The following is a 12,142-nucleotide window of genomic DNA, read 5'->3' on the forward strand; positions in this document are numbered from 1 at the left end:
TGGAAAAATTGCCTTCCCCAACGCATTTCATAGTGTTAAGATATCCCCAGCCGCTTCACACTATATGCGAGGGACATAGAGAGAGAAAAGGCTGCGTCTGCCGGGCTTGCTCCCATGCTAGTCATGTAGCACCTGTTACCCCCTCAGGGGTGCTGGGAACCTAAGATTTGTATATGACACCTTTTTCTGGGGGCGTTTGGGAGGGTTATGTGCAGCCGATACAGTTGCTTCTAGCACGCAGCAGCCTGCTTGCACCTGTGTCAGCAGATCACATAACGGTCTAGTGCATGGCGCTTTTGAATGGGACCCCTTGTGTCACTTCATTCGACACAATGTCGAGTGAGTGACAGAAGGGAAACGTCACAGTTACTGTTGTAACCTCCGTTCCCTGAGGGAGGGAATGAGAAGTTGTGTCCCTTCTGCCATGACACTAGACCTACCACTGTAAATGGCCGTAATTTATGCTCGGCTACTCCATGCAAAAACCTGACTGACAGACGCATGCCCGCTTCCCCTTATACCCGTATATCCGGGGGCGGGACATGCAAATTCTGTCTGCCAATTTCTCATTGGCCTTTTCTCAAGTTCAGAGGTACGCGAGGCTCCCAAGGAAGACCCCTTGCGTCACTTCATTCGACTCAACGTCTCGTTCCCTCCCTCAGGGAAAGGAGGTTACAACCGTAGCCATGGCGATTTCTAAGTTGTCTTGGCACTTTTATTATTGTTTTTTTTAGATTAACATGTTCAACACAAAATATTTCCATTACTATAAACTTCAGTTTCTATAACTTTAAAAACAACCTATATTAATTCTGGAACTTGGGAAATAAAGCCCAAAGTGTCTTCTTTCAAAATATACTACAACAGTGTCCATACTCCAAAGGGTCCAGTAAATACAACCATGTAATTTCAGTATGTAATTTTCATGGTTTGTGCTCAAAAAGGGGGTGTGTATCAACAGGTTAAAAATAACTAAACTGGTGTGTTCAATGGCACATTATAATATTAGCATATTTTTGTTGTGGTATCGAAATTGGTTTCGAGAACCATGACATTTCACTGGTATTTGTACCGTCTATGGAAACCTGGATCATATCGGCTCCAATAATGAAGCTTTTAGATGGATCGAGTATCGGTCCGACAAGCCTGATCCAAATCAGATACTGTTTGTTAGTCATGTTCGTTACTGTCAAGCTCCAAAAATGACATATAAGAACATTAAAAACACTAGTAAAGTGGTTCATATGACTTGTGCATTTTATTCAAAGCCACTTGAAGACGTGCGATAGCTCTGTGAATCACAAAATCAGCCGATACTGAGATTTCTGAAATCAGATAAAAAGTGGTATCGGTGCATCCCTAGTGACTAGTGCCCGACCAATATATTGGTTGGCCGATATTAGTCTTTCACTGGTGTATCATATCGGCATATATGTTTACCGATATGCGCAGATATGAAAACTTTTTCAGAACATATAATGCAGAAACAAGGCTTTAGAATTGGTGTCAATGTAGTTGTCCAGCAGAGCGTGCTCCAACTCCATTGTTTAGAGGAGCTGAGCTGATGGTGGATCTGCAGATAGGGCGGAGTTTAGCGGTGTCTTCCCGGTAAGTTGCTAACTAATTTGTGAACTACATACTGGATAGTTAATAAAAAACTAAATCGCTTTTCAGTATAACTAATATAACGTTAACTCTGTCCCTGACAACAATGTCACTCATGTCTGTTTGCTGTTAGCCAGCTATAGTTTGCCAGTGCAGTCAGTAATGTAGCAGATTGAAAGTTAAACATCACAGCATCTTTTTGCAGCTCAGCAGACAAGTGCAATGGTGGATTGTGTCTGTTGAGTGTTGATTTCACGCTTTGTTGTTACCTAGTTGGTGTGACGCAATGCTGGAAAGTAAATAAATAACGTCCATCTTTTACTCTCCGTGATAACGAGCTTATAGCTAACAAGTTAACCATGTATCTACTTTCATACCTTGCAGCTGAGTGGAAGCTAATGTGTAAACATCTATTCACCAAATTAACTATTTCTATCCCCTTCAACCGAACAATTCCAGTCATTGCATTTATACAATTTAATATTTAAAAGTCTGGTTTTCCACCGTTGAACGTTTCTCCTGAACTTGTATAGCAGAATATGGTGAAACACTGCTGCAGCTTTTGTCTCTTGACTCTGCAGGTGTAAATGCTTCTTGTTTTACAACTTGCCCCTAATTGACTGGCAGTAATCCCATAATCGGTCGGCTCTAGTGACAACACTAGTGCCAAAAACATCCAGTGAGTGGCAGTTCTGTGGATGGAAATTCCTTGTTGTTGAGAGAGGTCAACGGAGAATGGCCTGACTGGTTCGAACTGACAAAGTCTATGGTAACTCAGATAAATGCTCTGTACAATTGTGGTTGAGAAGAATAACACTGAATGCAATTCTGAGATGCAGATTTGCTCTGTTTTGGCTCTATGTGGAGGACCTACACAATATTAAGAAGGTGGTTTTAATGTTGTGGCTGATCGGTGTATATAGTTGTCTAAAGGGTCTTCAGCATGTCACAGAATTTTACATCCACAACATGCATTAAGGCAAAGAAATGTGTGATGCAGCTGTTTCCTTCAAAATCAAAGCACATGCTTATTTTCTACTGAAAAGAGAGAAGCCTCATTTTTGGGGGCAACGAGTGGTGTAATACCTCAAATTTACTGTGATAAACCATAAGACGTCGGTACATGGCTAAAAAACTGGTATTACCCAGCTACCAACATTTATAAATAAAATGTTCACTCCTGAACAATTGAAAGGGAATTTGTTCCTGTTTTCGGTTATGCTCTGCAAAAACATTAGTTCATTTTCTTTCCTTGGAACATTTTCAGTCCATAATTGTTATTATTTGGAAAATACATGTTATTGAATATATCACAGACCAGGTAGTTTCTGATTTGTTTTAAAACTCAATCCTCTCTGTCTTTCAGAGTTACCGGTTGAGGACAGCCTATTCCATATTCACTGCTGGCTGAAGACAATGGAGACAGAAATTGAGCAGCAGGAAGAAGAGAACGCATTCAGCAACACTGACACTAACGGTAACATATAATCTCTGAATCACATAGTGCCACGAAAGCTTCCATATCATATATATATTTTCTGCAAAAAAGCTTTCAATACAGGTAACTGTAGCTTTAAGTCAACATGAAATCAACTGGACCCTATTTAATGTTGTGAACTACACATTATTCGGTACACATTATTCCAAAGAATTAGTTCTTTCACCAATTTGTAACCGCTTGCTCTGCTTTCGCTCCACTTTCATTTATTCAGCAGATGTCACCAGTCCCTCTTATTATTTTTCAACCCCTCCCGTCCAACCACCTGTCACAGAGACCAATTCAAGATTTATCAATTACAGGTGGATCATGTCCTGGCCTACATTTTATTGAATATTCTGATTTAGTCGGAAATACGTCACATTGCAGAAGTATTTAAGAACATTTGTGTTGTACCAATATTTCAGATTATTTAGAACAACATCTGCTGATACCGATCGTTTGGCAGTTCTCTTTGTGAAACTTATTTGATCTGACAGTCAATCTGCACACAATAATGTTTACGACACATGTGTAACAGTCATATGCCTTTTTCCGCCCCTTTTGATTACTGGTAAATCAACTCTTAACATCCGCTGTTTGTAAACAATCAGCTGATTTCCTATAGTGCAGAAAGTGGCTTTATTGGCTGGTACGGAAGATTGGTCAACACTAGTAAAATGGGTGGCTAACGCTGGGTATTGATACGGATTTCCAGATTAGATTCAGATTCATATTGGTATATTTCAGTTTTAGGGCATTATTTTAGGAGGGGTGGTAGTGCAGTGGGCTAAAGCACATAACTGTTAATCAGAAGGTCGCTGGTTCGATCCCCACAGCAACCACCATTGTGTCCTTGAGCAAGGTAATCAACTCCAGGTTGCTCCGGGGGAATTGTCCCTGTAATAAGTGCACTGTAAGTCGCTTTGAATAAAAGTGTCTGCCAAATGCATAAATGTAAAATGTAAATGTAATTTTTAAGAGCACTAGCATTAAGCACAACACTATGCTTTTAAGTAATAAGCGCAAAGTCAGTGGGCATGGCCATTGTTTTTTGGTATTTTCATACAAGCATTCGCTTAAGTCTAAATGCAACTGGGTTTGGTGAAATCGAGTGCGTAACGCGGTAATGTGATGGGTCGTGTAATTTCATTCAGAGATTTTTCTCTGGTTATTACATCATTTGAGTCCTTTTATATAGTCCATTCCCTGTTAAGCATCAGTGATATAAACGAAGACCGCACATTCATAAGAAGTTAGTAGTGTAAATGAACTGCATGCAATGAACATTCTTTTTGTGCATCATCTTTCGTCCTTGATGAATGCAGGCATATTTCTATGACAGTGACACACTCCTTTTATACCAATTTTTTTTTAATTCTTGTCAGGATTTGGATGTAGGCACCGTTAAATTATAAGGAATCTAGCTATTATTAATCATTTTCATCTACTGACACATAAATCATGGCTAGTATTAACTCTTTCCCCGCCAAACATGGAATTTTCCGTGTTTTATGAAAAAACGCTTCCCCGCCAAACACGGAATTTCCGTGTTTCCGTGTTTTAGGTGTTATACGGTAAGGAAGACCCCTGCGCATGTTTTGAAAGAGTACGCAACTCTTTGATCAAAGAAACAGACTGCGATCGTCTCAAACATGAAGAAGTGGAGTATTGAGAAGCTCAAAATATCAGACATAAACATGCCTTTTTATCAGCTTTTTGTCTGAAATGTTGTATTTTGACAAAACTAACCTCTGTTCAAGTCGCAATAAAAAAAGAACAATTGAAGATAAAATAAAATCGTTTTTTTTTTTGCCTAAAAGCAGAGGCTCAGATCTTTATTGTGATATATAGCATCTTCATATATTCATGGAAGAAAATATTCTGTGGGCCATTAAAGTTTAGTGAAAATCGTCAAAAACCCTGGCGATGGCTGGCAACTTTTTTTTAAAAACGCTGGCGGGGAAAGAGTTAACAGTGATTGGATCGATTGGATTCACTTCTACTGGTCGATTTTGACTTCAAAAAAATTTATTGAAACTAAATAATTAAACCCCAAAAAAATTCTAAATTCAAATTACAAATCAAATTAAACAAAAATATTATCAAAATAACAATGTGGTCGAAAAAATCATTTCAAATTCAAATATTTCACCCTCTTTCCACCAGCCACTTTTGCAGACTTAAAAATCACTGACAACAGGTGTTTTATATCATAAATGCAATTGTAAATATAAAAACATTATTTAAATTTTAAATAATTAAAAATGGAACCTTGGACCTATAGGTAGTTTAACACAAATCTCATACATTTTTGTTTCATAAAACTGCAATTTTGTACATTAACTTTATTACCACCTACATATCTCAAAACTGCAAATGCAGGAGATAAGTGCTGAGATGAGATGTGGTTTTGAAACGTCTTTGCACAATGACCTATTTCTTAGGGAACTAGCAAATTGCACTTTGCGCCACCATTTACATAAAATAAACCCACATTTTGCCTGCATACACCCACAGATTGCGCAAACACTCCCACCCACGCACTCTTGTACTTTGCACTGGCACGAAAATTGCACTTCGAATTAGCGTTCTCACGAAAATTGGATAAGACGTCACACACGGTCATAGCTAGGGCTGGGATAAACGATTATTTTTTTAAACGATTAATCTAGCGATTTATTTTTTCGATGCATCGATTAATCTTAACGATTAATTTTTTTCAGTTCTTTTTTCTGATCTATAATCAGACCTGTGAAATTTTTTTCAATTCGATTAATCGACTTGTGACAACACCGGTAATACCGGTTTCATCGGGGGTGGGGTGTATAAAATGTTAAAAAAAAAACATTTGCCGGGAGTTTGATTGACTGGCGATCTGATCAATAAATCATAATACGCCATTTTTGTCCGACAATTAGTCAGGAGAGAGAAGATTAACGTCGGTGGATTTGAATTTGAATAATGGATTGTAGGCTACCGTACTGACATCTTTCCGTGGTTAAAACAACAGTCCTTCTGATGTAGGCTACATTCATGTTTAGCCTATTTGATGCTATAAATTAACCAAGGAAAAGATTATCGGTTCACGAGCAGCTTTAACTGAGGCAATCTGTCACGACACATTAAAGAGCCACAAAACAGTAGGCCTATTTATGGTTTAATTTTCTTTGAATGACCAAATTTGAAAGTTGAGACTTAATTAAATGTTACCTGCTTGGTCCTGTCTGTCAGCGCGTTGTCATTGTCCTCTATGTATTTTTCACGACATTCATAGCTATAAGCGCATTATTAATAGCTATAAGCGAAAACTTTAGGTGTTGACAACGTATTATAGCCTACTCCAACATCGAGTGCAAAGTGGGGAGTTGAAAAAAAACTTACGGTGCTCTGTCATCTGCAGCTGCAACTGGGTGGCGCCTCTTAAGGTGCTGGTGCATTGCCGTGGTGCTAGAATGGAAGGCCATCTCCCTTTTGCACAGACGACATATCACGGAATTGTTTCCTTTTAAATTAAAGAATTCCCATACTTTAGAGGAACGAGTGCATGCCGCCTTGCACTTCTGATAGTCTGAGGAGCCACTCGTGTTACTACTACTCGCCTGCGCCGCCATCTTTGTTTTGGGTCTGACGAATCGACGCGCATATTTTGCGTCATCGATGATGCCGACGCGTTGTCCCAGCCCTAGTCATAGCGCATGCATGAAGATAGAGCCCATAATGTTCATTTTTGCTAAAGTGAAAGAAGTGCTCTCTCTGCTAATGCTGTTAGTTATACCTGTGGTTCCCAAAAAAAAAAATGTATTGGTCAGGCCCCTCTTTCAAACAATTTTTATTTTTATAAAATCTAATATTTCATTTCAAGAATTAATTCCTGTAATTGGAAATCCACCACAGCAAAATCTATAAAAGCATTTTTAAACTTACAGTAATACTGAATCACTATGATTGGCCCATCCTGATCAGCACTGAGTAAAGTAACAGGTACCACAAACAGTGCCATCTTCACGCTGTTTCGGAAGCAAACCTCTGGACAATAATTTAACACTGATTAATGATACAAAAAAAAAACTCTAATAACCACTGAAATAAAACAGACCTGAGACCAAAGCCGTCACGTGGTTTCCCTGGATACGTGCCTAAGCCCACACCAAAAGGTCCACCAACTACCCTTCTCCACACATTATATGTTATTGAAGGGCCGATAGCGCACATTAGTTCTTGTGTGTATCGTCACTAATTTTGTTTAATTTGTGTGAAGTAATTTGAGAACGGGTCAGTCTTGGACACATGTTACTCAGAACAAATTAAACTAAACTTTTACTCTGAACATCTAGTGAAAACATCTCTGTGCTGAACTTCTTACTGAACCCCTATCCTTGCTGAATCACTGGCGAGTGAAATCTGAACATTTATCAGCCAGTGGCTGATCACAGACATTTTGACATTTCAGCAAAACAATTTGGTCACTTATGCAAGTGATTTACTCTCATTGTAGAGGGTTGCCACGTAGATCTATCTTGGGATTTAAGAATAGATATCAAGATTATTCAAATTGAAAAATCTATATTTTTACCTAGCCCTTGTGAATACCTTTTTAGGTTTCCTTAAGAGTTGCATGAATCTTGAATTAATCTTGCTGATTCTATATTGGGCTAGATTCTTATAAATAAATCCCCCCACATAAATGCTGAATTTAAGTTTTCTTTAGGTCTTCAAAGTTCATGAGAACATTTGCTCAGTTATGTTTTGAATTCCATGATGGCACTTTCTCATAACGAGTAATTTGATAATCAGGAATGTTTTAGATTGTCATCAAAGCTCATGTGCCAGATTTGTGCTCCCTCAGGCAAGCGCCCCGCTGAGGACATGGATGAGGAGCAGGCTTTCAAGCGCTCTCGCAACACCGATGAAATGGTTGAACTCAGGGTGCTTCTCCAGAGCAAAGTGAGTCAGATAAAGTGGCATACATGCCCAACCTAATGTTGTCTGATCTATAATCAGACCTGTGAAATTGTTTTAATATTTTTATAGTGCATTTTCACATCATTAAAAGTGACATCTTGTTGATTTTGCATTTCCAGAATGCAGGGGCTGTGATTGGAAAGGGGGGCAAGAACATTAAAGCCTTGCGCACAGATGTGAGTATTTAGATTAAGATCTTATTATGAACTTATAAGCACTGTTCTTTAATGGTAAAGTTTCAGCAAGACTTCTGACAGCATTTTTCAAATCCTTTGACCAAATGTTGTTTTCATGAGCATTTCAGCACTTTATCAGCCCAAAACTCAAATATATCAGATTTGAAATCCCTCAAACCAAAGCCCATGACACCAATCCGTCCATTAAAATCCCATTAATATAAAAATCCTTAAAGTATTACATGAGTTTGAACCTGAGGGAAGATCTTCTTCCATTATGTAGATAGGTTGGCTCATTCGGACAGACAAGCTCTCTGAAATGGGGCTGACATCTTTGACATTGCATAAACCGTAAACCGCATGTCCAGCCCTGTTTCTTGTGCACTCATTGCCAAGTCTCTTCAAAAAACTATTTTTGGACATTAGAGTAATGAGTATAGCCTTGTATTCAATTAAAAATGTATTCCTTCTCCCCCTCTTCCTTCTCCTGTACTTTTTTGTTTTTGGCCACCTTCCTCCATTGCCCATGTACTGGATCGACTTGCCCCTCCTGCGTTGCCCACCTTGATGTTGGCCCAACCTCCGCCCCTGAACGCCCGCCCACCTGACACCCCGGTTGGCCCCGCCCATAAATGTGCCCCTCCTTAAATGGGCACCTTACTTGACATCATGTGATTGAATGCCCTTGCCCAATGCCAACCTCCACGGCCAATGCAGTACAATGCCAGTGTATCAGTCCCAGACAGCAGTGGCCCAGAGCGGTATGTCCCACCAGTTATTGCCTCACTGCCTGATTAGAAAGAGAACATGTCTTTGATATTCTGCCTTCTGTTTCATTTTAACATTTTCACACATGTAGTCCCCCTCCCCCTTTTTAAGAAACGTGTATTGTTCCATTTGTATTTTTTTTTCTTCTTAATTTGTAGGTTTTTATTTATACAGTATCTCACAAAAGTGAGTACACCCCTCACATTTTTGTAAATATTTGATTATATCTTTTCATGTGACAACACTGAAGAAATGACACTTTGCTACAATGTAAAGTAGTGAGTGTACAACTTGTATAACAGTGTAAATTTGCTGTCCCCTCAAAATAACTCCAACACACGCCATTAATGTCTAAATCGCTGGCAACAAAAGTGAGTACACCCCTAAGTGAAAATGTCCAAATTGGGCCCAAAGTGTCAATATTTTGTGTGGCCACCATTATTTTCCAGCACTGCTGTAACCCTCCTGGGCATGGAGTTCACCAGAGCTTCACAGGTTGCCACTGGAGTCCTCTTCCACTCCTCCATGACAACATCACAGAGCCGGTGGATGTTAGAGACCTTGTGCTCCTCCACCTTCCATTTGAGGATGCCCCACAGATGCTCAATAGGGTTTAGGTCTGGAGACATGCTTGGCCAGTCATCACCTTCACCCTCAGCTTCTTTAGCAAGGCAGTGGCCATCTTGAAGGTGTATTTTGGGTCGTTATCATGCTGGAATACTGCCCTGCGGCCCAGTCTCCGAAGGGAGGGGATCATGCTCTTCTTCAGTATGTCACGGTACATGTTGGCATTCATGTTTCTCTCAATGAACTGGAGCTCCCCATTACCGGCAGCTGTCATGCAGCCCCAGACCATTACACTCCCACCACCATGCTTCACTGTAGGCAAGACACACTTGTCTTTGTACTCCTCACCATGACACCGGGGAGGGAAAATTGCTAATTGGGCCCAATTTGGACATTTTCACTTAGGGGTGTACTCACTTTTGTTGCCAGCGGTTTAGACATTAATGGCTGTGTGTTGAGTTATTTTGAGGGTACAGCAAATTTACACTGTTTACACTGTTATACAAAGCTGTACACTCACTACACATTGTAGCAAAGTGTCATTTCTTCTGTTATCACATGAAAAGATATACTGAAATATTTACAAAAATGTGAGGTGTGTACTCCCTTTTGTGAGATAGTGTGTGTGTGTGTGTGTGTGTGTGTGTGTGTGTGTGTGTGTGTGTGTGTGTGTGTGTGTGTGTGTGTGTGTATATATATATATATATATATATATATATATATATTTTATACACACACACACACATGTCTGCTCTCCTCCCCCAACACCCCCATTAAGTCTTTGAATGTAATTTGTGAACATTCTTGTCACACAGAATTGTATATAATCAATCACTTCTACTGGTTCAGATGAAGAGAGCCCTCACACATATCAGTCTCTGTTGAATGAAGTGTTTGGATTAGGGGTGGGCGGTATGACAAAAAGCTTATCATGCATGAATAGTTTTATGTCATGTTAATGTTTTTTATATATATATTAATTATAAGCTCTGGAAAAAAATTAAGAGACCACTGCAAAATTATTAGTTTCTCGGGATTTACCATTTATGCATATTTGTTTTGAGTAAAATTAAAACATTTTATTCTATAAAGTACTGACAGAATTTCTCCCAAATTCCAAATAAAAATATTGTCATTTAGAGCATTTATTTGCAGAAAATCACAACTGGTCAAAATTACAAAAATTATGCAGCATTTTCATACCTCGAATAATGCAAAGAAAACAAGTTAATATTCACTTTTAAATGACACAATAATAATGTTTTAACTTGAGAAGATTTCAGAAATCGGTATTTGGTGGAATAAACCTGATTTTCAATCACAGCTTTTATGTGTCTTGGCATGTCTACCAGTCTTTCACATTGATGTTGGCTGACTTTATGCCACTCCTGGTACAAAAATTTAAGCAGCTTATCTTTGTTTAATGGCTTGTGGACATCCGTCTTCCTCTTGATCACATTCCAGAGGTTTTCAATGGGGTTCAGGTCTGGAGATTGGGTTGGCCTTGATAGGGTCTGGATCCGGTGGTCCTCCATCCACACCTTGATTGATTGGGGGTGCTTCAGCAAGGCTGGAATCAGGCAGATTCGTGTTTGTGAAGGACGCATGAGTCAAGTCATCTACAAGGTTATCCTGGAAGAAAACTTGCTTTCTTCTGCGCTGACAGTGTTCTCCAACTCTTGAGGATTGTTTTTTCCAGCAGGACATTGCTCCATGCCACACAGACAGGTCAATCAAGGTGTGGATAGAGGACCACCGGATCAAGACCCTGTCATGGTCTGCCCAATAACCAGACCTGAAACCCATTGAAAACCTTTGGATTGTGATCAAAAGGAAGATGGAGGGCCACAAGCCACCAAACAAAGCTGAACTGCCTGATTTTTGCACCAGGAGTGGCAGAAATTCACCCTACAGCAATGTGAAAGACTGGTAGAGACCATGCCAAGACACATGAAAGCTGTGATTTGAAAATCAGGGTTATTCCACCAAATATTGATTTTTGAACTCTTCCTAATTTAAAACATTAGTATTGGGGTTAAAAATGAATATGAAATTGTTTTCTTTGCATTATTCTAGGTTTGAAAACAGCATAATTTTGTTATTTTGACCAGTTGTCATTTTCTGCAAATAAATGCTCTAAATGACAATATTTTTATTTGGAATTTAGGAGAAATGCTGGCAGTACTTCATAGAATAAAGCAAAAAAAAGTCATTTTACTCAAACACATACCTATTAATGGTGAATCCAGAGAAACTGATAATTTTGTAGTTATATGTATATATGTGTATGTATGTATTAGTTGAAGTCAGAAGTTTACATACACTTAGGTTGAAGTCATTAAAAAGATTTTTAACCACTCCACAGATTTCATTTTAGCAAACTATAATTTTAGCAAGTCATACAGGACATCTACTTTATGCATGACATGAGTAATTTTTCCAACAATTGTTTACAGACAGATTTTCACTTTTAATTGACTGTCACAATTCCAGTGGGTCAGAAGGTTACGGTACCTTTAAGCAGCTTGGAAAGTTCCAGAAAATGATGTCAAGCCTTTAGGCAATTTGCCAATTAGCTTCTGAT

The 12,142-nt window shown here is 39.0% G+C and overlaps 1 protein-coding gene across 4 annotated transcripts in view; it reads left to right on the forward strand.

Moving 5' to 3' along the window:
• LOC127637647 (heterogeneous nuclear ribonucleoprotein K-like) overlaps positions 1-12,142 on the forward strand; it is a 34,393-nt gene that overhangs the window by 5,691 nt on the left and 16,560 nt on the right. For all 4 annotated transcript variants that reach the window (XM_052118821.1, XM_052118839.1, XM_052118830.1 and 1 more), the window contains exons 2-5: positions 2,972-3,082; positions 7,932-8,029; positions 8,167-8,223; positions 8,941-8,984. In XM_052118821.1, the coding sequence (XP_051974781.1) occupies positions 3,022-3,082; positions 7,932-8,029; positions 8,167-8,223; positions 8,941-8,984 (260 nt within the window). In that variant the 5' untranslated portion in view covers positions 2,972-3,021. The remainder of the gene's footprint in view (positions 1-2,971; positions 3,083-7,931; positions 8,030-8,166; positions 8,224-8,940; positions 8,985-12,142) is intronic.

This window comes from Xyrauchen texanus, chromosome 4 (assembly GCF_025860055.1).
Source record: "Xyrauchen texanus isolate HMW12.3.18 chromosome 4, RBS_HiC_50CHRs, whole genome shotgun sequence".
Classification (NCBI taxonomy): domain Eukaryota; kingdom Metazoa; phylum Chordata; class Actinopteri; order Cypriniformes; family Catostomidae; genus Xyrauchen; species Xyrauchen texanus.